A 26,308-nucleotide genomic window follows, 5' to 3' on the forward strand; every position below is an offset into this window, starting at 1 on the left:
ATAAACATGCCAACACAGACATAGAGTAACATTTACTGTAGAGCCCCAACGCACAAGAGGCCACTTGGAAGAGTAGCTAAATAAAAATAAAAATAAATAAGGTCCTGAATTTTGCAACCTGTTTGTTATTGAATATCAGCACAGCATTAAGTTTACATTGCATTTATAAAAAAATAAAGAGTTAAGAAGTACTGCGGGCTTTAGAAGAGACAATGTGATATGAATCCTTAAGAATAGATGATGATGCATAGTGGCGATGAGTCACTGGCTGTTTCCACCCTGTGAACCCACTGATGCTTTGGTTCTGCTCCTGTTCTTCTCCTCCGGCTCTGCTGTGCATCCTCTGCTCGTTCTGTGTTGACCTCACGTTCCCATAAGAAGTAAGTGGAGCTGCTCTCAGCCAATCGGGTTCGCGGACACCGCTCCGACAACAAACAAAAGATCGAGGCTAGCTGAGCTCATTATACTTTATCGCTCCGTCTAGCCTAACGTTATTTGTGACTTTGCTCCCAACAACGACCCGCTCCTCTGTCTTTTAACCACTTTCTTCACATCCTGGGCGGAAAGTCAGTCTTCCTCTAGTGTCTGTATTTGTTGCTTTGTGTCAGCTAATGTAAACCCGAGCCATTTCAGCGATCTCTTTGCCTTTGCTGGCCGAGCTAAAAGCGTTAGCTAGGTTAGCTACTTGGCTAACCAGCTCTGGCTGCCTCTCTACGACCAGCGAAGCCAGTTAGCTTAGCCTGCTAGCTAGCTTTGCTAAACCCCTCTTTACAACTTGACACTGAGTGACACAAGTGTCTCTGGCTTGTTGCTAACAAGCCATTTTACCAAAACTCGAGTCGAAGCCATGTCTGGACAGTCGTCGGGTTGTGGCTTTCTGATGTCGGTTGTTGTCCACGGAGACTCGGCTCTAAACGAGCAGGAAAAGGAGCTCAACCAGCGACTCCGACGGCTCTATCCAGCCGTTAATGAAAATGAGACTCCGCTTCCTCGGTCATGGAGCCCGAAGGACAAGTTTAGCTACATCGGGCTTTCTCAGAACAATCTACGTGTACACTATAAAGGTATGACACAAAGACACACTCAAGTTTAGTACTTTATTGTCCAATGCTAACGCTCAAGTTGGCTAACGTTAGCATAGCTCTGACGGTTAGCAGATCAAAGCCAGCTGCCGTTGTGGCTAAAAACAAAGTAAGCTAGGCTACTAGCTTCATCAACAACAAGGCAGAGGACATCTTGCAACCCGACCAGCTGGCGAGGTGTATCCATAGCCAAAATTGACCTACTAGCTCGTTAGCTTTCCTGCTACCCCGTTAACCAGTTTGTCAGCCCTGTGGACTGACACCGGGGAGCTTTGGTGGCACACAATCTGTCAAGAAATCCCCTGAAATATAACGAATCTCATTTAAATGTTGGATATTCCTCAAACACAGTATATATTCAGGTGATTAGGCTCGATTAGAGTCAAACAATCGCACGTTAAACGTAGATCCAAAATGGACTAGGGCTACACAGCCCTCATAGTAGGCTAATGTAGCATGATTATGTGATTAAATGACAGGAAAAAACACAGTGTCAAATATCACGATTAGCCTAAGTTACTCAGAAGAATTGATAGGCTTCCAGCTAAGCAGTTACTGATGTCTAGATAGGCACAGGTAGTTCTTTGCAGACGAGGATCTGATATCAAGTGTCTTGTCTGACATTCAGGTTGGACTACTTGCAAAGCAAAGGTATCAAGAGCATTTTGGTGCAGGCCTACAAGAAAAGGCTAGTTTAAGAAAAAAAAGGTGTAACTCTGCTTCCTGGGTGTGTTCTACTATTCTGGGTCTGACTGGCCGTCTACACACACTCTTCCTTGTTGTAACTAGAATGTTCTGTAACTGTACAACTAATTTACAAGAATATATTTTACTGTTTATACACATGTTTAGCAACTTTAGCACACAAGCACTAGAAACTTTTTCCTGAACCATCTCTAGTGTTACAAGCAGATCACCAGATTAAGAAGTCACAGTTTATGAGCCCTATAATCGTACCGCAGTGTTATGCTAAAAATATCAAGTTGTTTATGAGTCACTAGAAAATTTGCCTTTGTTTAAGTTTGGGTCATGTAAAATATGATTTTATACACTTATATTATTTGTGCCCTGATGCCATTACCTGCCAAATATCTGACAGTAGAATCATGAAAACAGGAGTTTAAATGATATATATATAAAATTAATCAGCATCTACTTTGATAACTTCTTATTAATACAAATAAGCACAACTGAATACTGATTTCAAGTTTATACATACAAATATATGATGGTTTTATTCTGACGATACGCTGAAAATGTGTTTATTTGACAAATCAAGACAATAAAGAAAAAGGTCACGTTGCGCTTTAGGAAACTGCAGTGAGCATTTTTCTACTTTTCTAAAATGTTATGCACCGAATGACAGAGTAATAACCAAACAGATGAGAGGGAAGCTGATTAGAGCTGTACGAACTATGTTTGTTTGGAAAATAGCATTGGCTAGCTGTTTTGTAATGCTCATAGTGTAGTGAAACATCTTAAAACAATACCAACAAACAACATTTTAGATTCCAATCAATGTCCTTTGTCATAAAATGACTAACATTTGCTACTTGCAGCTTCTCAAAAGTGATTATTTTTATTTTAATTAGGTTCAATATCTTGAAGTCTTAATTTTTTTTTCTGGTACTCTATAGATGATGCACTAAAAATAATCAGAATTATGTATAAATTAATTAACAGAAATAATTGTTGGATCTCTGAACATTGACTTGTGTGTGATATTGTAACTGTTGAATTTCCCTCACCTTCATGTATTTATCTGGCAACCATTTTGCCACAAGAACAAACATAAAATGGAGGTGAGAAGATTTCTTTTAGTCTTTCTACACCGTTCATTTTCCAGATTTTAGTGAGTCCTACATATTCATATGCAGTATCATTCAGATCTGTAATTAAACCTGCTTCTTGGAACAGACTCTTGATGACAAGTAATCAGATACCATTTTAACAACCTGTGGGGGTAAAATGCCTCTTTACACTGGAAAAACATCTGATTGTTCTCTTTATTTTATTGTGGTCACCGTTTCTATTGGGATTTAACTTTTGTTTTTTGTTGTTTTTTTTTTTTTTTACTGGTGATTAAACTCTAGGCCTGTATTGTTTAGATGTACTATAATCATGAGTATCTTGTTTTTACATGAAAACAAATCAGATGGCATAACGGCATTTAGTTTTTCCCCCAAACCAACATCTAAATAAACATAAACAGAAAAATGGTGCAGTTTAGCCTGTAATTAGTAATATATTATGTCAGTGCTGCATACACTCCTAATTACTATGTATTTACAAGTTTAATGATTACATTCAGAGCTTTATCATTATGGCAACAAACAATGCAAATTTTAGGTGATTTCCTCGATTGATAGTTGACCACATTAAACATCCATAATTCTTATAATTAACTTATGAAATACAGTGGTATTTTTCCATTATAAAACAGATTTTAACCTGACATATCATATCAGTGTTTCCCATATTTACTTTAACTGTAACCATTTTATCAAATACCTTAAACTTATCTACCTGATGGATTGACTTGTGTGTCGTTCACTGTGGTGTAGTACAACCTCTAGAAACACCTGGTCACTAGGGACCTAGATGGAGGGTCCCATGGATGTATAAATACTGTAGCACCACCATTATCAGTCAAGGAAATATGGCAACATTTAGGGTTATCAGAAAATACATCCATACTTGGAGCATGTGGTGTCACTTATAAACTTATAAACATCATCTATAACCACAAGTGGCAACCTACTTGTCTAGTCTTATTGTTCTGACTACAAACTGCAGTTAAGTAACATTCTACTGTGTAAACATGTCTGACACCTGATCACTAATGATACTGTTGATATTTCTGCACTGTAGCTGCTTCAGCTAGTGTTAGCTTTGAAGACTGACAGGATGAGCGGCCTCACAGTCCAAATAAGAGTCTGTGCAGAATACCTCACCAGTCTTTGGCATTATCTGGTGGATTTGGTCAGTGTCCACTTTTGGGTTGAGATGTTGACACTAAATACCACAAACTGCTGTAGACTTGTAATATCTGCTTCCAAAATACATTGTTTGATCCAGTTTTATTTTTATCTATGTTTAGGGTTTAATTCTCTCCACTCCCCCCCCTTGCTAAAAAATCTACTTGCAATTCTAAACTAAACTACACTCTTACTTACTTACTACACTTTTATTTAAATGAAATCAAAATGGATGTTGGAAGATAAAAAACTGTTTGAAGGAAACTATTTTTAAATTCTATTCTGTTTATTTTCCATCTCTCCTGTTGATACTGTCTCTGTGGTGTGTCTTCATGCGAAGGTCACGGCAAAACTCCTAAAGATGCAGCGTCTGTACGGGCTACTCACCCAATCCCAGCTGCCTGTGGAGTCTACTACTTTGAGGTGAAGATCATCAGTAAAGGGCGAGATGGGTAAGCACAGAGAGCAAAGCAAAATGTCTTGGAACAATGCTTCATTTACAACAATTACAGCTGTGTTAGCTTGAGGAAAGCCAGTGTCTGAACATCATAACTGCGCTCTTTACAACACAAGTCGGTGACATCCTTACATGCAAAGTTTTATGAAGACATGTGTTATGCAGTAAATGTTTGCATTGCAGTTTTATCAGCACATATATAATATATGCTTTTGTCTTGATTTTTTTTTTTTTTTTAACAGTTGAAATGATTAAATAAATTTACATCCTTACCTTCTAAAATTCAAATTATTACACACTAATCATTAGACAACATGTTAACATATAACTTATACCAAGTCAGTATTAGGATGTTAGTGTGCTAATGTTAGCATTTGTAGCATTTATAATGACAGTGAAATGAACAGTAAGCTAAATCTACAGCCAAACCAACAGTCCTTTCATGGTTGAAAACTGAAGGATCTACATTTCTGCAGATATGATAAACTTCAGCCTCATGGGCTTGACGATGACGCTTTCGACTTTAAATCTTGTAAATTATATAAAGCCTCCAGATTTGATTATCATAACTAATAAGCTTCCCATGTGGGTTGACATGTGGGATGACTTTTCACAAAGTGGTATGAGTTGCTTTAGAAAAACAACAGTAACAATGAAGACCAAACAGCTGGCTAGTGTAATCTTGATTTACATGCACTGTTGCCCTGCAGCATTTTGAGTCTAGTTGCTGCTTGATATTTCAGACATAAACTTTCATGAGGATTTTTAACCAAACTGGCATTTTCTTCTAGCCATGTATATGTATACAGTTTAACAGTTACACCAGATTTGATGTTGTTGGGGGATATGGGGAGAACTAAAGCAGTTAATTTGGTTTATTGTAGGAGATTACAGTCCTGTTTCTTCTTATAAAATGTTGGAGCATGTTGCTGTTGAAATGCTGATTTATGTAATGCTTTGCTAACTGTTCACCAAACTGTAAACCATTATCAGTTACTTGGCTATGCATAATGATGGAATTAAAAGACAAAATTATTCAGAACATGTCGTCAACTAAAGCTTTTGGAAATTCATATCAGTAGACGGCATAGCCCCTAACAGTTTAATGAACTGGGAGCATGATTAAAATCTTCAATAGGCTCAGGGTCGATTTGTAATACTAAATTTAGGCTTCAGTCATTCGCAGAACCACAAACATGTTTTTAACCAGCTGAGCTGTATTGACTTGAGATGTGTACTTAATAATACCCCAAAAATCCTCACATTTAATTAGATTTCTTGTCATGGTATGGATTTTGTAATGGTTCCAATACAAGAAGTTAAATTGATCCAAACAGTGTAATAAAATATATCAAAATGTTCTAAGCAGTGGCAGTCAAATGCTTAAGCTAAAGGGGAATACATGTATCTCTACCAGGGATATCAGTTATTCTGCTGATTATTGTCTTGGTTCACCCACTTTAAATAATAATAATAATATTAATAACCAAGAATACATCTGAATTTTCTAGAGCATGAGACATGCCAATAAATGTAATCAACACATCAAGCACAGTTCTCCAAGCAAATGGAAGAATGCCAGATATGCAAATGGCCACTCGTGCTAACACTTTAGCATGTTAAATAAAAAGAGCAGTTGGTTTTCATCCAACCAACTTTTTTTGTTGTGTGTACCGAGTATTACAACACCAGACTATCAGTGTGGCTGTAGACAATAATTCACATTCTGAGCTGTCTGATGTTAATGATTAAGGGATAATGGGTGGTTGGTCATTTATTTTATTTATGTATTTTAATAAACTGTCTGTTCTACAGGTACATGGGCATCGGCCTTTCAGCTCAGGGTGTAAACATGAACAGACTCCCTGGTAAGATGACACTTTGTGTGCATTTGTTTCATGTCCATGTTTATTGCTATTGCTTTTGGTGTGGTGAGAAGATTTTTCTGCGTCTGCTCTATATTAGAGCAGATACCTTTTGAATTTGTTGGGTGTTATTTTGTCTGTAGTCCTGTAGAGATTGCCTAGGAGGGGTGACTGGAAATGAAAGTGTATTCATATAATTGTCTTTTATCAATTATCTGATGACATATACATGTTTTCTTAATATTGGAGGCTGTAAGTGCAGCAAGCGGTTATGGTACAAGCTAAAGTCGGAGCCGGCTTTTATCTGTTTATTAATGCTATTTAATTGCAAATCTTACTAAGATTTGTTTCCTATAAGGACATCAGTTTTTACTCCAGATTTCAAACACTTCCTAATTGTTGTGGTTTAACTTGACTTAGGGGGATGATGGTTTAAAAAAATATCCACTGCAACAGAAATAAATGTATGTACTCAAGGACGGTGCAGTATTAGCACTGCAGTCCTCTGTCTGTCACTATGAGGGCATTCTGCTGCTGCTCTGTTCTATTTCCTATGGTACCATTAAGAGAGCACTAGAAGATGTCAGTTCAGTGCTCGACTGAGGTTATCAGGCCAAACAGGAGCCCAGACACCCCTTTACCAGTCTGAGAACTGGACCCACCCAGGAGCTCCAGCTTCTCTGTACAAAGATAACAAGAGGCCCAGAGCAAACTGCAAAGTCCAAGCTGAGGGATAGATGCTAATGAAAATTTGCTAATTGAGGAACTGATGCCAGAGTGCTGCAGATTTGAATGCTTTCTTACAGTGATGAATGTGGAAACAGCAGGATTAATTCTGCAGCTCAGCAGTAACTCTCATGATCCTGCTGCTTAGTTTCTGATGTTAAAACAGAGCCAAAGACCAGCAGAGGCCGAAGGACAGTCTATTTTAATATACATAGCTTTTTTTAAACCGAGAAAAATGTGGGATATGTTTACTCTCACCACAATTAATATTTCGTTTATTTAAGAAGTAGAGAAAAACAAAGTCTGCAATCTGTTGGCAGCAAAGAAAGAAATGAAAGGAATAGAATAGTCTAAATCCTGGGAGCATAGCCAGACTTTTTTGAAAAAACTGAATGAGCTGTGACCTTCTGCAGTCATGGTGAATACAACAAGCTGTCCCACTGATTGAAAGGACTGAGCAACTGCTTCTTCTTCACATCCCTATTACCAAAACACCAATATATACAGAACAACATACACATATATAAATATATAACAACAGCATGTCTGCCTTTCCAAGCTTACAGAACTGAAGGTTTTGGCATGTGCAATGTGTAGTTTATTTGCAGAGTTGCTTATTTTCCACAAAACCACAGTAGATGAGCACATGATTCACATGATTAAAGCACGAGTTTGATTTATCTTTGCAGTGAAATCATTAGCAGTGACACTCTTAGCTGATGTTCTCACATTAGACATCTCAGTTGACATCTTCCTATTGTTTAGCCTTTATTTATGGCAGTGTTTGGTTAACATTCTTCTTTGGGGAAATGGTGCAGATTAGTTAAAATTTAAAACAATTATTCTTGAAAAAGTCCTGAGAAGGTTTGCTCGTTGGTGTCTTAGACAAGTCCGGCTTCCTACACTGATGTTGGTGTTTTGTTATGTTTTTCTTCTAATGTAGTCTGTAGTCCAGTTTTTTTGCTCACACTCTGACACTTTTGCATTCACATCCTTCAGGTTGGGATAAGCACTCATATGGTTACCACGGAGATGACGGCCACTCTTTCTGCTCATCTGGCACCGGGCAACCCTATGGACCCACGTTTACAACAGGCGACGTGATTGGCTGCTGTGTTAACCTCATCAACAACACCTGCTTTTACACAAAGAATGGCCACAGCTTAGGTAAGGAGCTCTGAAACCAAACCCAAATGAATAACTATGCTGATATTCTGCTCAGTGAACGAATTTTGACCTGTATCTTAGCTTGTTGAATGAACCAACAAACAAATATTCACTATGTAAAAGTGCATTGCTTTGTCGTTTACAAAGCATACGTTATAGGCACGCAAGGATGGTGAGATGGTTGGGGGAAAAAAATAGTTTAGGAAACAAAAACACAGAACTTGTTGTAAAACCAGTGTTTTAAATGCACCGACTGTGGCTGCCTGGTGTTAATGCACTCTCTCTATGTCTCTCCCTCTCCAGGTATAGCCTTCACAGACCTACCAGTAAGTATCCAAGCCCATTTACTCATTTGTTGCTGGGTTAAGTGACTGACTGTGTAGAAAACTGTGGGTAAAAGGTTGGTCCTAGTAACAAACTGAGGGACTTCATGCTATCCAAAGAGATGACGTGTTTAATTCAGTATATTCAGTGTTGTCAAGATGTTCAAAACAGATTGGAGGCTGGAAAAATATGGAGGGAAGAAACAGAAATGAAATTACAGCTGTATGTAGCATTATATAGTCTTAGATTATATAGCTCATAGATTTACTCCTGCCAAGCTGAAGCAGAAAACACTTTCCATTAAACAAGATCTAACACACTGCAAACTATCTATCAGCAAAAATGGCAGCCTAACTTAGCAACTAGCTAGTTAGCATGGTGGAGTATTTTGCTGCTAAAGAGATGAGGTTAAGGACTTTGTGGATACCAAAAATTGAGCAAAGACAGCCCACTCTTAATGCATCTGTTGCACTGTGTCTAATTGATATTTAATTATTAAACAGTTGGCTAGAAAGTTTGCCTAATCCTCTTAAATGTAGGTAGTATGTACCTCCTCATAGTGGCCAAAAAATTTGACTTTTCAAATTTTATTAGTTTGAATAGGACATCACTTGTGTTGCTGTTATGGCTCATTGAGTCTTAGTCTTGTAGTCTCCCATGCTTCATTATGTAAACAACTCCCACACCAATTCTAGTGGAATTCATGCATGTATTAACCGCATCAAAATGTGAGGGAGACGCATCTTTTTAAGTTTCACTTGTTTTCCTCCCTTTTTGCTTGGTAGAAAATGAAAATGAGGCCAGCTGTTTAGAGGGAGACGAAAATAAGAGTCTTAGCAGCAACAATAATCCATTGAGCAGCAAAACAGGCTTGGCTGCGAGCCAGACATTCATGTCTCTCGAGTTGTGCAGTGAAGTGCGTCACCTCAGCACAGCTGACCTTTGTGGTTATTGGACCATGACAAAGGCAACTCTATGAGAAACACACCTTTGTGCAACAGTTCTTATAGGACCTTGAGTCAGCTAATTTATTCTGGAGCCCCTAACCTACTCCCGGCTCTGGTTTAAATCACTTCCCTTTATGGTGAAATGTAGTGTGAAAATGAATCTTTTTAACCAGGTCTAAACCTAGTACTAGTTGTTATTATTATTACTACATCAAATGTGGATGTAGTAGGGAATCCTTAGAATTTAATACTTGTGATACCTAATATCTTCAATTTCAAGAGCAATCGCACACACACAGAGTCACTGTGGTGAATGCCTCTGATCAAATCAAGGCTTTGAATAGATACGTAGGAAAGTCTCCCCACATTATATTTCTGTTTATTTCATCAGCCTGTCACTAGTTCAATTCAGTTCATTTATATAGTTCTAAATCACAACAAAAGTCATCACAACGTGTTTGAGGGACCTTAAAAAACATAAACAAAAATCTTTGAGGTGGCGAAAGGTTTTTGTTCTGTTGTTTACCTCGTGTTTGTTTTGGATTTTTCTATCTATAACCTTTATTTGATAAGCCCAGTGTTTCCTCTTTTAAAATTTAAATAGTAAATTACATGAGTTGACCTGTGCTAACACTGAATTCATCCTACTAAACAACATTGTGTGATTTATTATTCCTCTTTGTTGTAGAGCTCCGGTAAATAATAATTACCAACACATCAGTGAACCACACTGTTGCACTGGATAACACGTTCATTCAGTACTATGAACACACATGGTAGTTTATTTTGACTCGGTCCCACTTTTTCCTCTTTAGGAAAATGAGCCAAATCATAGTTGTGTAAGCAAAGTTAAGAACAAGAAAAAGTAATCTTCCCATGCCACAGCCACAAAATTGGCAACATAAATAATGGGCAGAACACTGAACTAGTTAAGGGCAACAAAATGCTAAACAGAATAAAAAAGCAAAAAAACACAAGTGGCAATATAGACACATGACTATGCTAATGTAGTTAACCCTGCTGCCAGAAATATAAAAAGTTAATTAAAAATAGTCCTGAAAACATGCCCTATTTCTTCCAGTTGACAAATATTTGCTAGAAAGTACACTGGCCAGCTGTTTTGTGGAAGTAATGAATCTTTTTTTAAACACAAAACTGCACATTTGAGCAGTTGAAATTATTTATGTCATCAGTAGAAACCATTGTGGTTACGAGATAAACTAGAACTGAAGACAGACAAACTAAAAGTACTATGTCCTTGCTAAATAGTATTTAGATTTAGGATTACCTGTACAATATGTCATCACTGTCCCCCAAACTGGAGAGGCTGTTCTGGAAATATGGCCTTTATAGTGCCGTTATGAGTATGAGTTCCATGACAACAGTAGATGCCCCAGTCTACTGTTCTAGTGCCAAAGGAGCGCAGGCCAGAAAGTAATTTAGAAATCTCAGCACTTGGCAATAAAGTAATTGGTTCTGATCAGCACTTTGATCATCTTGATTTATACTAATAATAAATGGGAATTGATCAGTAGTAATTTTACTTACTGTCTCAGTAGTTTAAACACTATCTTGTTTAAAGATGACCTGTCAGCATGCTACTCCAATTTTAATGTATAAATCTTTTTCAGCTAGTAAATTCAAGTTTTAAGCAAAGTCAAAATCCTATTTCCTGAAATTTGAGGATTTCCTGTTTTACTCATTGTTTGCAGTTTTGATTAATTGTCCTGATTACATTCCTAAATTCCTTTTGCTCCGTCATCCTAATTCTCTACTCTCTGTCTCTCAACTCTGCAGCCTAACTTGTACCCGACTGTGGGCCTTCAAACTCCAGGGGAGGTCGTGGATGCAAACTTTGGTCAGCACCCCTTTGTGTTCGACATTGAGGACTACATGCGTGAATGGAGGACAAAAATCCAGGCTCAGATTGATCACTTCCCCATCGGAGAGCGTGAGGGGGAGTGGCAGTCCATGATCCAGAAGTAAGTGTATTAGAAAACAGAACTATTGCAGTGGTAATGTAGAAATAATTTGGTTCACATAATCCAATAATAATCCATCAGTTACCAATTTTGGTAACTGATGTTATTGTATTTGTAGTTGAAGGGATGAAATGCATTTTTCTTTATATAATTTGACATAAAAGATGGGTTTTACAAATAGGTGTATTCCGAATATGATATAACCTTTAATTATAATTATTAATTTGCAGTGAAACAGACTTACATTGGGGGGGAGTCTGTGTTATTAACATATCTTCTGACTTTTGCAACTGTTTAACACGTACAGTTCAGTGTTCAAGTTACTACAACATAACCTTAGTTTACCAAGTGGCATAGATAGTTCATTTTTCAGAGCAACAACTTTTCCCCTGGCCAGAACGTTCTCAGTCAAAATCGGAAAGGCTTATGGGAGTGACTATGCTTCACTTTAGCAGAGATTGGATAGATTTTTGCTAAATCAGCCACGTAGCTGTCAGTGATATTTATTTATTGTTTGTAGTTTTTTCTTCTAAAAGTAGGGCACAACATTAGAAAACCATTCAATAAAGCAAAATCTCCTTTTTGTCAACATATTAAGGTGTGTCTTAAAATGCTGCTGCTTCTTCTTCTTGTTCTATGACAGTTTAATTGTAATCTTGTAACAAGACCACTTTTTACACATAGACCAAAACATACAAGCATTGTGTGACGTTTTTGTATCAAGATATATAGGTTGTCTCCATCTATTGACAATGTGTACACAGGGTGCATTCAGTTCCAGTACAAAGTGTAGGTCATCAGTGCTCGGAGGCCAATGCACAGTCACTGGGGTTACGTGTGTAAATACACAAACATTGATTAAAGCAGGACTGTATCTGTTATGCGACGTGTGTGACACACATGACTGGAAAGCGTGATTAAAACTCTTTGGGTTTAGAGCCAGCACCATGTCAATTTCTGGCACATCATCAGAAATGGGCAGTGATGACTCAATAATGCTTAAAATATTAAACATCTTTAAATATATATGCACAAAATAAATAGTGGATACTGTAGGTGACAGGAAATTACTGCTGGCATGACAAGGATCAGGGTCCAGATGGACTTCCTCCTGCTGAGAGAGTAGGAGCTGTGATCCAGAAGTAAAAGCTGTGGGACTTGGTTTCTCTTCATGCCATGTCCTGATGGGATTAGCTCTCTGTTGCTATGATTACTTGTACTGAATAGATTTAATCTCCATTTGATGGGGATTGGAGTTGTGGGCGGGGCGAAGTAGGGAGTCACTGGCTTGAGATGGAAAAGTTGCCTCATGGCCTGGCATTGAAAACGGGAAGTTTTCAAGCTAGATGGGAAGCGTCATTGTCTTTGTAGGGAAAACACTAACATGATGATCAGTCGGAGAGGACTGGGGCTCCTGATCACACACTCACCAGCAAACAACGCTAGTCAGAAGAGCAGATTTGCAAATATATGTTTTTTGAAAACATTGAGGGAATCTACAAACACACCTACAGACAGTTGTCTCATATACATATGTAAAGGAGAATTCAACTTGGGTCTTGTTCTTGTTTTGGTGGCCATTTGAAATAATACTCAGCTTTGAGGGCACTAAAGGAGACTTTAGACGGCTCAAAAATGTGAGCAGCCAGTTGAGCTTACGGTGGGAAACAAGCCAGTGGTTCAGCATTAGATGTGACAACATTTGGACGTGAAGACAAAAGTGAATGGTACAGTCATTATCTAAACCATTCACTGTGAAGCACAGACTAAAAGCTGATTTCCTGGTTCAACTCTGGCCTTCTCTGTTGACTGTATGCAGCTTTCCTGTACAATGAGGGCTCGCCAGGTGTGATCCAGATAAAACAAACTCTGTCTACAAGACTACGCTCATACTTAGAGCAGTATTTCCCTGTCCCAAATCTTTTTTTAGTCTGTACAGGAGACGCTTAGTTAAATATTGTTTCTGCTTGCTCTAGATTTACTGAATATTTATATAAGGAAAGAAAAGTTGGTTAATAACAATGACAATGGTTATTAATGTATACCATTATAGTATATAATAGACAGACACACTAGCAATAATTAAATGTCTCTATTATAAACCTACATTTCCCAGTCAAAATGTAGTTAATAACCATGTTCCTTTTATATTTTCTGACAGTTGATGTTGTCTTTTTGGCTGATCAGATGTTTGACCAGATGATGTGTATGATTTCCTCTACTGCTGCATCAAATCACTGTTTGTATTTACCTTGTCTTGCCAGGATGGTGGCTTCATATCTGGTGCACCACAGCTATTGTGCCACAGCTGAAGCTTTTGCCAAATCCACTAACCAGGCCGTGCATGAGGAGCTGGCCTCCATTAAAAACCGACAGAGTGAGTAATTTTTTGTTGTCATATCCTTAAATGATGCTGATGTAGAACTAAAATAAATGGTTTATATCTGATTTTGAAATCGTGTAAGTGTAGGGGTGCATCGCAGTTCTAATATTGTTTCCTACTGCATATCTATTCATGTCTTAATTTACATTTAGTCATTTAGCAGACGCTTTTATCCAAAGCGACTTACAAATGAGCAACAAGGCAAGCAAACAAAATCTAAGTCAAGGAGAAATAAAATCTAAGTCAAGGAGAAATTAAGTTGTAATTTGGAGTAGATGCAAGTAAAGGTACTGAGATATATTCCATGTCTTCACTAAAACTGAAGAATGAGGGGAAATTTAATCAGCATATTTGAAGATTTTGCAGTTTCTAAATGATACTAGGCTATATGTCAGTAGAGGTTTTAAGCAATAAGAAGTATCTCTGCTTTCTTATTACCTCACCCTTCTTTGGTGCAAAGGCTATTCACTTATTAACTCAGGGTACAAGTATTGCTGAATTGCTGTTGGTGTGAATTATCAACAAAACAGTAAACAAACAGTCCTCAGTATTTATGCAAGTGTTAGCATATTGACACCACAGGCTACGCCACATGCAAATATAAATATTTTATAAGATGGTCACTGGTTGAATCTTGTAAAACCTTTTAGTTCTGTGAAAATACATAGAAACATACTGTATTTCTGTAACATCACCCCCAAGGTAGAGTCATTATTTAAAAAATAAAAAAACAGTGCAGTGTTATTTCTCTAGTAAATCTTTGCACTGTTGGTTTGCAGAGATCCAAAAGCTGGTGTTGTCAGGTAGAATGGGCGAGGCCATCGACACAACCCAGCAGCTCTACCCCAACCTCCTGGAGAGGAACCCAGACCTTCTCTTCATGCTCAAGTAAGACTGAGGCTGCATATTTGTGTTTTTTTAACTCTTGATTAAACGAAATCACACATTTAATAATTTGAAGACTGTGTGGGATCTTTGGCTTTATTAAAATGCATACATGTTAAATGCTAGTTACTGTGTTATTTTACTAACAGTGATATTTTATAAAGAAATGGGAGGAAAAGTTATTGTTTGACCGTTTTATTATTTTGTCTTATTAACTTCTCTCTTTCCTCCCTCTTCCTTCTGCCTTTTCATCTTCCATTTCTTTTTGTGGCTTTGTTTTATTCTCCTTCCCTCCTCGTTCTGGTCCTGCTCACTCTTCCTCTCTGTTCACAGGGTGAGACAGTTCATAGAGATGGTGAATGGGACAGACAGCGAGGTGAGGTGTCTCGGAGGTCGCAGCCCAAAGTCTCAGGACAGTTACCCCGGCTCCCCCCGATCCTTCAGCAGCCCCAGCCACAAAGCCAGCAGCTCCCAGCCCTACCTCACAGGTGCATCCAGCTGTTATCAGGACATTCACATCTGGACATTAGAACAGGCCTAAAGTCTACCCTGAGTACAAGTACTGCTCTATTTATTTCATCCAGTGACATTACCTTTTTACAGCCTCATTTCCAGCGTTTTGACATCTCCCTCACTTTAGGTAGTCATTGAAGGTATAATGAAAATACAGAATATGGTTAGAATTCTTATGATTTTAGCATTAAACCATCGTGTTAATCCCCAAGTCTGGGTAAAAAATAAAAAATAAATAAAGGCCAGCTGTCCATGTGTTTCAAGGCCTCATCAGTTTGACAGGATCTCTTTGCTGCTTGGAGAAAGCACCTTATTATTATTTAAACAGAAAGGATAGCGCCACTTTTCATCGTGTTTAGTTCAAGCATCTCATCAGCATTACAGCCTTCTGTGGATGGTGGATGTGGTAACTGACCTGTTAACACTTCTCCATGTCTTTGTTTTAGGGTTTGACAGCAACTGCTGTAATGGAGTGGCGTCTAATAAGAGCCACAGCTCCTCCCCTCATAGTCACAAACCCTGCCCCCCAGGCTCTGGCTCCGCCCTCCCAGCATCTGACATTAGTCTCAATGGGAGCCGCAGTCAACAGCCCATAACCAGGTACTGGGAGTAACCATGCCAATAAAACGGTATCTCATTATTTTTGTTTGTAAAGCAAAGCAAGGTTTGCTATCGTAGTGGTTATCTTCCAGTAGATGCATAAAGTAAAGGAGGTTTGGATTTTGAGATAAGCTTTACACTGTATTGGAGATGAATCCAAAGTAAACATGATTTCATTCTTTTCTTAATTGACTTTGTGCTTTGAAAGACATATGGAAATGCACAAAACCCTTCTTTCTGGTACCAACCTGCCCTCTAATATTTCTCCAGTCATGCATTGAGCTCTGTGTTTGTTTCACTTCCTGACTCTTTAATATATCCCAGCACACTAATTTTTGTGCTCATGTTTTTTGTTTATTGCAGCATCTGCCTCTAACAAGCTTATATTAGATAAAACCTGACTTGTTGACGTTAGAAAGCAATTAGTAGGACAAATGACTGTCATAGCAGGTACTGCAACTCCCTTAGAACGAATCCTAAATCTGCATAAACATAAACTCAAAATGCTTTTTAAAAATAAAATCCTATTTCTCTACTATTGCAAAGTAGATATTCTGATTTAGATTTACTTCCATCTTAGCAAATATAGAGAAAACAGCTGCTGAAGTTTGGCAGCTTAATATATTCACCTTGTCACTGTGCATCTAGATTAAGTCAGTACATCAAGACATCACTGTTGGGTGTGGAAACAATATTTTAAGACGACACTGATTTTTGCACAGATGATTCAGTATCAAGTAGGCCAGGGACTGTTCTCACAATGTTTTGCTGGAAAGCAAATCAGATGTTCAGTGCTGTTATGAAATTACTTTTTTTTCCTGACATATTGTTTTTATTTCTACAGTAATGATGTGGATATGGAGGTTGACCACTTCACCAATGGAGTGACAGAATCGTCCTCAAATGGTTTTCTCAATGGCAGCTCTAAACACACCATAGTGCCCGACGACTGTGACGCAGACATGGGTGAGTAGAGTGTGTGTGTTAATTAGTGACTACCCAGGGTTATAAGGCTCCCTGTTCCAGCAGGAGTCCTTCCCTAGTTTCTGCTCTGTCTTTTATTTCTAAGAAGACAATACTATTCTTTCTAAATAAAAATCCCCCCCCCCCCTTTTTTTTTTTTTTTTTTGTTAACACTTCGTATTAATGAAGGTGAGCTCTCTAGCTCAAAGCCCGTACTGTAATTGTATCAGCACATTCAACACAGGTTAAAAACATGCCCTATTTGAATGCCAAACTGGCTGTGGCTCTGCAGAGGTGGAATCAGCTCAGTCCAAGAGGCAGCTGTGCGGCGGGAGCCAGGCAGCCATTGAGAGAATGATCCATTTCGGCAGGGAGCTCCAGAGCATGAGCGAACATCTCCGTCGCGAGTGTGGCAAGAACTCAGCCAACAAGAAGATGCTCAAGGTAAGAAATCCCAAACAGAAGCTTTTGTGCTTCCGTTTGTGTTGGGACAACATTCCTAGCATTTCTGACCTCTTACTTGTTTTTGGTTTTCATACCTTGACATGTTGTGTATATTGCATAATACCGAGTCCCAACACGGAACTCTGAATCTTGCTCTGTGCATAATTCACATGTAGGAGACTTGGTTGAACATTGGAACAAATAATTGTCAAATGACATTTTGATCAGCATTTAATGAAGGAAAAACCAGTTAAGTATAATAACATGGACAGAAACATTAAACATTGAAAGCATTAACAATCTGACAGTTCCATAGAAAGATATATTATGTAATTATGGTTTTTGAATCTAACAAATGTAACTAAAGTGGAGCTACAGCAGCTTCTGAGTAATATTAGTGTTTAAATTTTGGTGTCTGTGGGTTTAGGAATTGAATGTACTTACTTTGTACAGTACTAATTGAATCAACTGTGGAATACTGTAGATAATGCAGCAGTGAGCTGTGGTGTGACCAGTATCTGTTGTTGTTGCAGGATGCATTCAGCCTGCTGGCCTACTCAGACCCATGGAACAGCCCAGTTGGCTACCAGCTCGACGCCATTCAGAGAGAGCCTGTGTGCTCTACTCTCAACAGTGCAATATTAGGTAGGTCACCAGTCACTATTAAATATTAGTCCACAGAAACTGGTCCAATGAAACAGTAAGAGTTACTTTAAACCTATGAGATCATCACTGAACAAGTATCATCAATACTGCACAACATCTACATGTCACATCTACATGTTTGTATGTAGTTATATGTGTGCTATGTTTATGTGGTTGAACGCTCTGGACAACGCTAGTAAGTAGACAGTAAGTTTGATCACTAACAAATCCCTGATTAAAGAATTGAACTGGCTTCATTAGTTAATGACGGTCTAAAGACAGTAGACAGGTGAAGTGACCGGTCTTGTTGTTTGTGTACTCATGTTGTTTTTCCTCCTCTTTGTCTACAGAGACTCACAATCTGCCCAAGCAGCCCCCCCTGGCCCAGGCCGTGGGCCAAGCCGCCCAGTGCCTCTCTATCATGGCACGGACTGGCAGCGGCTCCTGCGCCTTTGCCTCTGTGGACGATTACCTGCACTAGCCCTGTCTGTACACACACACACACACACACACACACACACACACACACACACACACACACACACACACACACGCGCGCGCATTCAAACACACACCCACACTCGAGGACCTGTCCAGAAATGTCTCCCTCCACCTCCTCCATCAGCGTAGTCATATTAGGTGAGGAGACGCTCCTCTGCACGACAACAAGTAGTACAAAGTTACCATTACTTGCTTCTTGTTCTGCTTCTACTGATTGACACAAAGACCACCGAGGACCAGGAGTCATTTCTGGGAGATCTTTTGAGCGCCAACACAAACCACATACATTTAAAACACACACACATACACACACACACACACACCCCTACCACCTCCCTTTTCATCATAAATATGAAAATTACGCCTACACCTGGGTTGGCCTCTCTCACCCCTGCAACTGTCAGGAAAGAGGAGCCAACTTGACAATACTCGGATGTGGATTGTTACCCCGGCCCCATGTAAACTCGGGGGCGTCAAACTGGGATGGACAGACTGGCAAAAGCCCTTGGTCAAGCATTAATGGGGTAAAAAAATAAAATGACAACAAAAGAAAACTGATGAGTGATCCCCACGGCTGACCACCCTTTAATGTGGTCCCTGTAAACCTGGTTTGCCGGGCAAACGTACACACACGCAAACAAGCGAACGCTGAGGCGAGCTAACGCTGAAACAGAATTTAAAAAAAAGAAAAATTAAAAATCAATCTCCACTGAGGCTTGTTGAGTGCTCGAACTCAGCGAGGCGCCGTTACAGACACCTTCACCCTCTCCACCGACTCCCACCCCCTCCCTCCACTGACTTCAGGACATCGGCGGAGATTTGTGTGACGCATGTGGACTCGGGACTTCGAAGAAGCCAGAGATAATTTGCCGTCTTGACTCAATGTTCCCTGTTTTTAATCTTTTATTTTGTTTTTGTTCATGGGCGAAGTTTGGGGTGGGGGGAGTGGATACTAGGGAAGCGTGGTCACCTGGCACTTGTTTTGTTTTTAGTTTTTCTAGGTTTACAAGGCATGGTGCAGACGACGATAATTATCATTATAATTGTTATTATTATCATTATTATTATTATTCTAATTACCATTATATTAATTATTGTTACTTGCATTCACAGTATATTTGTTGAGCGCCAGCAAGAGCAAGTTCCACCAACTTATTATAATAAAGGTCCCGATTCCACCGAATCACCAGTGACGAGTGTGTGTACATGTTAACGTTTATATATGAATTTAACAAAAAGGAATTATATCAATAGACGGAGATATTTAGTTATTAAATGAGAGGAAAGCATTGGGGGGCAAAAGAAATCCTTTAAATCTTTGTACTGACACTAGTGATCCCTTCAGCGTGCGGTTTTTATATCTTGACACTGGCGTTCCTATGCAGGTGGGATTTTTTGTCATCACCCATTGTGGTGTTTGCTGTGAGGTTATATCTCACTGCTGCAGCCTCACTAAATTTGGCCGTTACTAGAAAGAAGTTCTGGACCAAGTCTGGATTTTCTGCAGTAGAAATTCTCTGTAGGAACCCTACGATCTCTGACCCCAGCCGCACAACAGGTTTGATGCAAACAGTCTTTATTTTCGTATCAGTGTCTGAGCTCACAAAGACTCAGGAGCCAAAGTGTCCTCCTCCTCCTCAGATATAAAAAGAAGCAGCAGACAGACCCCCACGCCTCCATTACAGGTGGATTACAGGTTACAGTTTTGTTTTTGTGTTCTTTTTTTTTTTTTTTTTTGGTTTGTTTTTGCTTTTCAGACTTAAAACACATAACAGGAAAACTGAGCTGCTTCGAAGTCAGATTGCATTTGATTTAGAGTCAAACTGAGATAAAAATTCTTCTTGCACATTAAAATAATAAGTGATGGTGACTTAGAGAAAACATGTCGGCTCCTGTTCTGCACTAATGATTAAAAAACATCAGAGCGCTGCAGTTAAATAAAGCTCTAAAGGATTTTCTATTTTCAACAAGTCAGGACAATTTAAAATTCAGAAAATGGAAGCTAGCAAGTCTAGTTTGTCTAGTTTAATTACTTTAACACTGATTTTCTTCTATTATTCCAACATTTGATGAGTCATGCTCACTCAACCGTTCATTGTGCACAAAGGAAAACATTGTGGTTTGTGCTAGCTGTTATTTAAGGTCCAGTTACGATGATGAAGAACCACGTGTAGTCTTGAAACCGTCTCAGTAGAGTTGGCAGAGCACAAATCGCAGAATCAAATGTGAGTGTTGTTTCTGTTTCTTGACCCAGCTTCAGTCAGATGTATCAGCTCTGTTTACAGTGACAAACATTTCATCACTGCTGTGTCAGCTGCTGTTTCTGACTAGAGTGGATCAAAACTCAGACGCTAGAAAAACATGTTCCATCTGGTAGGTGAGCTTTTTATCACCAGTCCTGGCTACAGCAGAACGTTGTGGAAATGTAGATTCATTCTGATTGAATTGATCCATAAACACTTCGGTTGGTAAAAAGGATTCTGACCCAACTTAAGATTGATGCTGATTTGTTTGTGAAACATTTAATGAATTTTAATTTCAGTTTGACTTCAGTAGGGCAGCTGAAGATTTGTTTGGTAATTAGTGAACCTCAAACTGGCTCAGTGAGCGGTGTCCTGTGCTCCCTGGTAGCGTTTTGCTGTCTAGTTATTTTCTAAAGCTGCTGCTGAAATGGTATTCAGGTATGAAAAGCCCTGAAGGTGTCCCATGTCCAGCCAGCCATGTCTACCCCTAGGAAACAAGCCTCCTCCTCCCTCTAGGTTTCAGTTTTGTTACCTCACCGTGCTCTGGCCTCTTAGTGCTGAACGCATCAGCGAAACAACATCACATCCAGTATTGTCAACTGCACTGTGGCTAAACTAAAGAACCAAAAACTTTAGGTAGACAACACATATGCCAAGGCTTTTGCAAGACACATCCATCTTTTCTTCTAGTTTTCCCTAAGGGTCTGAAGATGACATTTCTCCTCACGGTGGAACTGAGCTTTTCTGTATCTTGTTTTATTTGTTAGCATTTTTTCCCCAGAATCTCAAGCAGTCACGGCATCGTTTAGTATACTTCTTAGGCAAAGTGTCTGTTGTCTCTTTCTGAGTAAGGTCTGAAACCTATGCATGCCATAGTAAAGTGGTGGTAAGATCAAGTTAGATGTCTCTTATTTTATTCTTTTTATTTCTCCTTCTTTTAGCCAGCTCTCAGTGTATAAGGAAGATGTCAACCAGTAAGTTGTCCACTGCTGACTGTGTGTCCATTTGGAGAAAAAAAAAATGTGCAATTTGTGTGAGGGTGAAAAGATTTATATTAAAAATGACAAATGATGATGACGGCACTTGTGTGGATGCTGCATGACGCCTGGAGGAGAAATGTGTCTCCTGCTTTGTTCGGCCGTCTTCAGTTGAATCGTATATTGTGTGTTGTCCTTTACGAAGCCGCAGGAGTGACCGACCTCTGACAGGACGGGTTTTTTGCACATAGATAATGTGCATGTTGTTAAAACTGTTTTATGTAAAGAAATAACATTCACAGTTTAGAGTTCAGGCAAAACCTAATTTGATATTTAAGTGTTTATAAATCTGACTGTGCAAATTAAGTTATTTTATAGTAGGTAAAATAAAATCCAAGTTCCGGTAGACAAACTAAAGAGATTTTAATTTTTAAAAGGAAGAAATTCAGTGTTTTTACTAAATTAATAGTTTCCAAACCAATGGCATGTGGCTCCTCCAAAGGATCATTATGACTTAGAATAAAAAGGTAAAAACAGGCATTTACACTTTGCTTTTATTGTGAAATGTTGGACAGTTTTACTGGTTCTTATTTATAGGGGAAATAAATCACTCTCTCTGCATTTGATGCTCACAGTTCATAGATCTATTCAGTGTGTTGCCATGAGAAAAACTAGTCCAGAGAGAACAATTGGTGGCACTAATTCTCAGTTTGATGCCATTAAAGGACCGATATTAAAGTGTCTGGTGTCCCTATGAAGGTTTTACTAGCTGAAACCAGAAGAGACTCCTCCAGAAATTTTTATCTGGGGACAAAAGATTTTCCGCTTTGGTACACAATTACTCATTCTAACAAAGTGGAAATGTTGTACTAAGATGTAGTTAGTAATTTAATAAACCCAAACTGTTTCTGCAGGTTTCAACAACTCAAACTTAAGACTTTAAGACTCTTTGAATGCGGTTTAAGACCTGGAGTTTATATCCACATGGTAAACAAGATGGAAGGATATAAAGAAAAAAAAAGAGTAAAAAGAGAAGCACGTCTACTGTAATGCAACAATAATTAAGGACAGGTTGATTCAATAAAACTCATTCTGGTGCTTTTTAAAAAACCTTTCATTGAAAATACACAGTACTGAGCTTTCACCTGTATCTCATTCTCCAGTTAAGACCGAAATGTTAACTCTCTCTTTAACGCTGATATTTTAATAATCATCTTCTCTAATGCTGCCTCAGTCCTGAATTGGCTCACCATACAGTCCTCTTCAGTGGGTGTGAATAGACTTTTTTATTTGTGTATTTAAAGTTGGATAGAACAGCAAGAAGACAGTATTAGAATAATTTTACAGAAAACAAAGTCACTTTATTCTCACATGTCAGCAACTGACTGAGTATAAAGTTTTTATCAGACACGAACTGCTGCTCTGCTCCACAGCTCCCAGTTCATAAACAAAAACCCTGTGAAGGTTTTTAAATCGTGGTTCTAAGAACCAAACGGAACAGCAGCTTCAACTCTGTCTCTCAGGGGATTTTTATTTTGTTGTGGTTTCACTCCTGCTCTGCTGAACCTGCACACTGTGCCGGTGATGAACCGAGGGACAGAAGCTGCTGCTCCACACGTTAAGTCAACATAATTTGTTGTCCAGACTTAATCCCGGCGCAAAACTCTTGACAGTCAGCTACGATTGGCGTCCATTTAAATCCACTGTGCAGTCCTGGATCAGCAGGAGGGAATCTGCTGCTTGTGGATCCACCTCTTCTTCATCTTCTCTGCTTTGGCTTTTTCCTTAGAGGCTGGAAAATCAGGACAGAAAAATGAAGAGATGGAGAAACACTGGATTTGGGAGCCTGATATTAAAGTTGAAGATCACAAGTTCTATCAGCCGACAGTGAATTACGAGCAACATTTTTAGAAAGAATCCCTTAAAATTCTTGTTTCTCTGGACTTACCCCAGTCTTTCTTGACAAACTGCACTGCTGCACTCTTATTCATCCCTTTTTTGTTTTGAAGAGAAAGCAGCTCGTTATCTGAAAGCAAAATGTTGTGAGTGTTAACATGAGGACACAGACAAGGAGCTGAAACCTGAAAGTCAGACTGAAAACTGAAGTTGTCGCCATCGTGTCCACAGCAGGAATCCCAGGGGAGGAGAAACCAGAGCAGGACGAGATGGAACGTCACTGTAGCAAAGCTCAAATTGAGGCAGATCATGGTCTTTACAGACTACTGCCACAGAGTGTAGCCTGCACTTCTCACAATAAATCTTTTCAAAAACTCCAGTGAAAAGACAAAACACAAAGTATGAATTTATCTCCTTACATGAGTTTGTACTTTTAGGGGCCTACTCAAAGTAAACTGTTGGACTAAAATAGTTGTACTTTTTTTTTCCATTTAACTTATTTTGACTGCTCCAATATTTCAGAGCTGTTACAGGATTCACCAATTTTTCATATTAATCATCAGGGTGAAATCAATTCCACCACCACAGCATCTTTTAGCCTTGGTGTGAACTCTGCCTTCTTACTTGTGGTCCTGCAGCTTCCTGGTCCGTACAGTCTGGACCGGATAAAATCCTCAGCTTCCTGCTGCTGGTATGACGCAGATGCTTGCTCCTTCACCGTCTTCACAGTGTACTTTCCTTTCAGACTGAAACACAGAAATAAAACCAGTGGAAACAAAAGGTCATGTTTCAGGCACTGGTCTGTGCCTTTTGGTCGACATTTACCTAAGACACCGTACAGGAAGAAGTAGGTTACACTTCTCTTAACATGCTAAGACCCGTCAGAAATAACAGAAGTCTTGTTGAAATTTTGTGAAGTTGTCTTTTAAGATTGCTTTTCTTTTAGAGTGATTAAGCAGCTGATGCATGTCTGAAGTGATTAAATTCAGTTACTGACGAAAAGGTGCATTTACATACTTTCTTGAATGTGCTAATTTCCTCTTCTTCTTCTTCCGTCTCTCTCCCTCTTCCTCCTCTTTCTCCTCCTGCTGCTCGTCTTCAGCTGAGTGAGAAATTGGAGACAATGTTGGTTTTACTGGACAAAAGTGTCAGCTGTATGTTTAAATGACGGAGGGATGAGAAGCTTCTACCTTCATCTTCAGACTGTTTCTGTTTCCTGGAACAAGAAAAAAGAAGTTCTAATTTTGGCCGAGCAGAGATTAAAGAAAACCAGTTAAGAAATTGAGATCTACAGAAAGGGAGTGTTCAGTTAAACCTACTTTGAAGGAGCTGAGTCGATTTCCTCCAACACGTCAGCTGGTAAGAGTTTTCTTTTCTGTGAACCACACAAAACATTTATTTATGGGGAAACACGAAAATGTGCATCTCTGCAGCACGCTGCACCAAACAGAGACAGGAATGTAAAATCTTTACCAGAATATCTTTGAATGTCTTTCTATCACAACATGCACAGACCTTCTGTTCCTGGAACAGCTGCTGTCTCTTCCTCCTCTTCTCTTTCAGCAGCTCCTTCTCCCTGCAAATACGGATGACGTCACAGATAAGACGCAATTATAACTTGAAGCAGTAGCTCTTAATTCATTTTCCTTAGAAGAACAGATGAGAAGTTTCTTGTGCGGACACACCATCCCAACAAACTCTATTAAACAATCCATATATTCTCTCTGACGGATTTTGCTCATACACAAACTGACACTATAAACTCTATTAGTCTGAAACCACACGTGAGATCAGTCATGAACTACTGCTCAATGTGCGCGTCGATATGAAAAACCCCACCTAATAAATTTAATACGTTATCAATATCTCTCGTTTTATTTTTAATTAGTACAAAAACACTAAAATTAAAATTATTTATTAATGGATGGAATTCCGCTCAACGACGTCTCCACAGACACTAGTTAGCTAAAGTTAGCTGTGTCGGCTACCTCTTGGCTGTATCCAGCGCCTCTTTCAAGCTTTGCAGAGCCTGAGCCTTTGAGTCTCCAAATGTCACCTCTTCAGGAGCCTCATCGTCACTCGAGTCGAGCATCAAGCTGAAGTTTTCCGTCTGTTTTTCGCCATCTCCTGCCTTCAGCGGTGAACTTGTTTTCCCACGTTGTTTCTTCGCCATGTTGGCTGGCTGTGTGTCGTCATCACGCGGCGACGCTGACAGTGAGACACCCGGAAACGTCCGCCCTCTAGTGGCGGAGTTGTAGATTACAACCAAAACTTAAAATTAATTATTTATAATATTTAAACAATTCAAGTCAAAACTGTACATTTATTACACGTTAATATTACCTTTATTATATTATTGAGATAACAATAGCTGTAGAACTTGACAATAGTCAATTTGCTGTGTAAATGTCGTACAAAGTTTTTCTTCTATAGAGCTTAATGTATTGTATTTCTGTGTATTATTAATGTTTCTGAAACAAGAATTTATCCATAAAATAATAAATGGAGGGGATTAGGAGAGGAAGGTAACATGGTTATAAATGCCAAATGCTTTTGTTTGTATAAGGAAAAGAAAAAAAATAATGCATGAGTTTACAAATCAGTTTCAAGTAAAATACTTATTCAGAAATTATCACAAATACAGTGGTAAACAGAATTAGGGCTACGACTAAAATATGTGGATAAATACACACACATTTACAACTTACTTTGCAGGACTCTTTGCACATC

General features: G+C 38.9%; 2 protein-coding genes across 2 annotated transcripts; one reads left to right on the forward strand and one right to left on the reverse strand.

Annotated features, from left to right (window-relative positions):
* The first annotated feature begins 289 nt into the window (after positions 1-289).
* On the forward strand, positions 290-19,645 carry LOC113172034 (ran-binding protein 9-like). The gene is made up of 15 exons (XM_026374836.1): positions 290-1,064; positions 4,401-4,512; positions 6,333-6,385; positions 8,108-8,275; positions 8,579-8,601; positions 11,344-11,528; positions 13,793-13,905; positions 14,691-14,799; positions 15,130-15,284; positions 15,756-15,909; positions 16,754-16,875; positions 17,165-17,316; positions 17,850-17,961; positions 18,312-18,470; positions 18,519-19,645. Exons 1-14 carry the CDS (start codon positions 848-850, stop codon positions 18,440-18,442), a joined length of 1,806 nt encoding a protein of 601 aa, XP_026230621.1. The 5' UTR covers positions 290-847; the 3' UTR covers positions 18,443-18,470; positions 18,519-19,645.
* Positions 19,646-20,181: 536 nt separating this feature from the next.
* LOC113172089 (nucleolar protein 7-like) lies at positions 20,182-25,789 on the reverse strand. The gene is made up of 8 exons (XM_026374910.2): positions 25,567-25,789; positions 25,094-25,154; positions 24,898-24,953; positions 24,769-24,794; positions 24,596-24,680; positions 24,203-24,324; positions 23,631-23,708; positions 20,182-23,474 (listed from the first exon to the last, which is right to left on the reverse strand). Exons 1-8 carry the CDS (start codon positions 25,749-25,751, stop codon positions 23,401-23,403), a joined length of 687 nt encoding a protein of 228 aa, XP_026230695.1. The 5' UTR covers positions 25,752-25,789; the 3' UTR covers positions 20,182-23,400.
* Between the last annotated feature and the right edge of the window lie 519 nt (positions 25,790-26,308).

Source organism: Anabas testudineus, chromosome 17, assembly GCF_900324465.2.
Source record: "Anabas testudineus chromosome 17, fAnaTes1.2, whole genome shotgun sequence".
NCBI lineage: Eukaryota > Metazoa > Chordata > Actinopteri > Anabantiformes > Anabantidae > Anabas > Anabas testudineus.

Coding starts and splice junctions, on each gene's coding strand:
- LOC113172034 (XM_026374836.1), top strand. CDS start 848: ATGTCTGGACAGTCGTCGGGTTGTGGCTTTCTGATGTCGGTTGTTGTC. Junction 1,065..4,400: donor TCTACGTGTACACTATAAAG/GTATGACACAAA, acceptor CTTCATGCGAAG/GTCACGGCAAAACTCCTAAA. Junction 16,876..17,164: donor CGACTGTGACGCAGACATGG/GTGAGTAGAGTG, acceptor GTGGCTCTGCAG/AGGTGGAATCAGCTCAGTCC.
- LOC113172089 (XM_026374910.2), bottom strand. CDS start 25,751: ATGGCGAAGAAACAACGTGGGAAAACAAGTTCACCGCTGAAGGCAGGA. Junction 24,954..25,093: donor AGCTGTTCCAGGAACAGAAG/GTCTGTGCATGT, acceptor TGTGGTTCACAG/AAAAGAAAACTCTTACCAGC. Junction 24,681..24,768: donor GAAACAGTCTGAAGATGAAG/GTAGAAGCTTCT, acceptor TTTCTCACTCAG/CTGAAGACGAGCAGCAGGAG.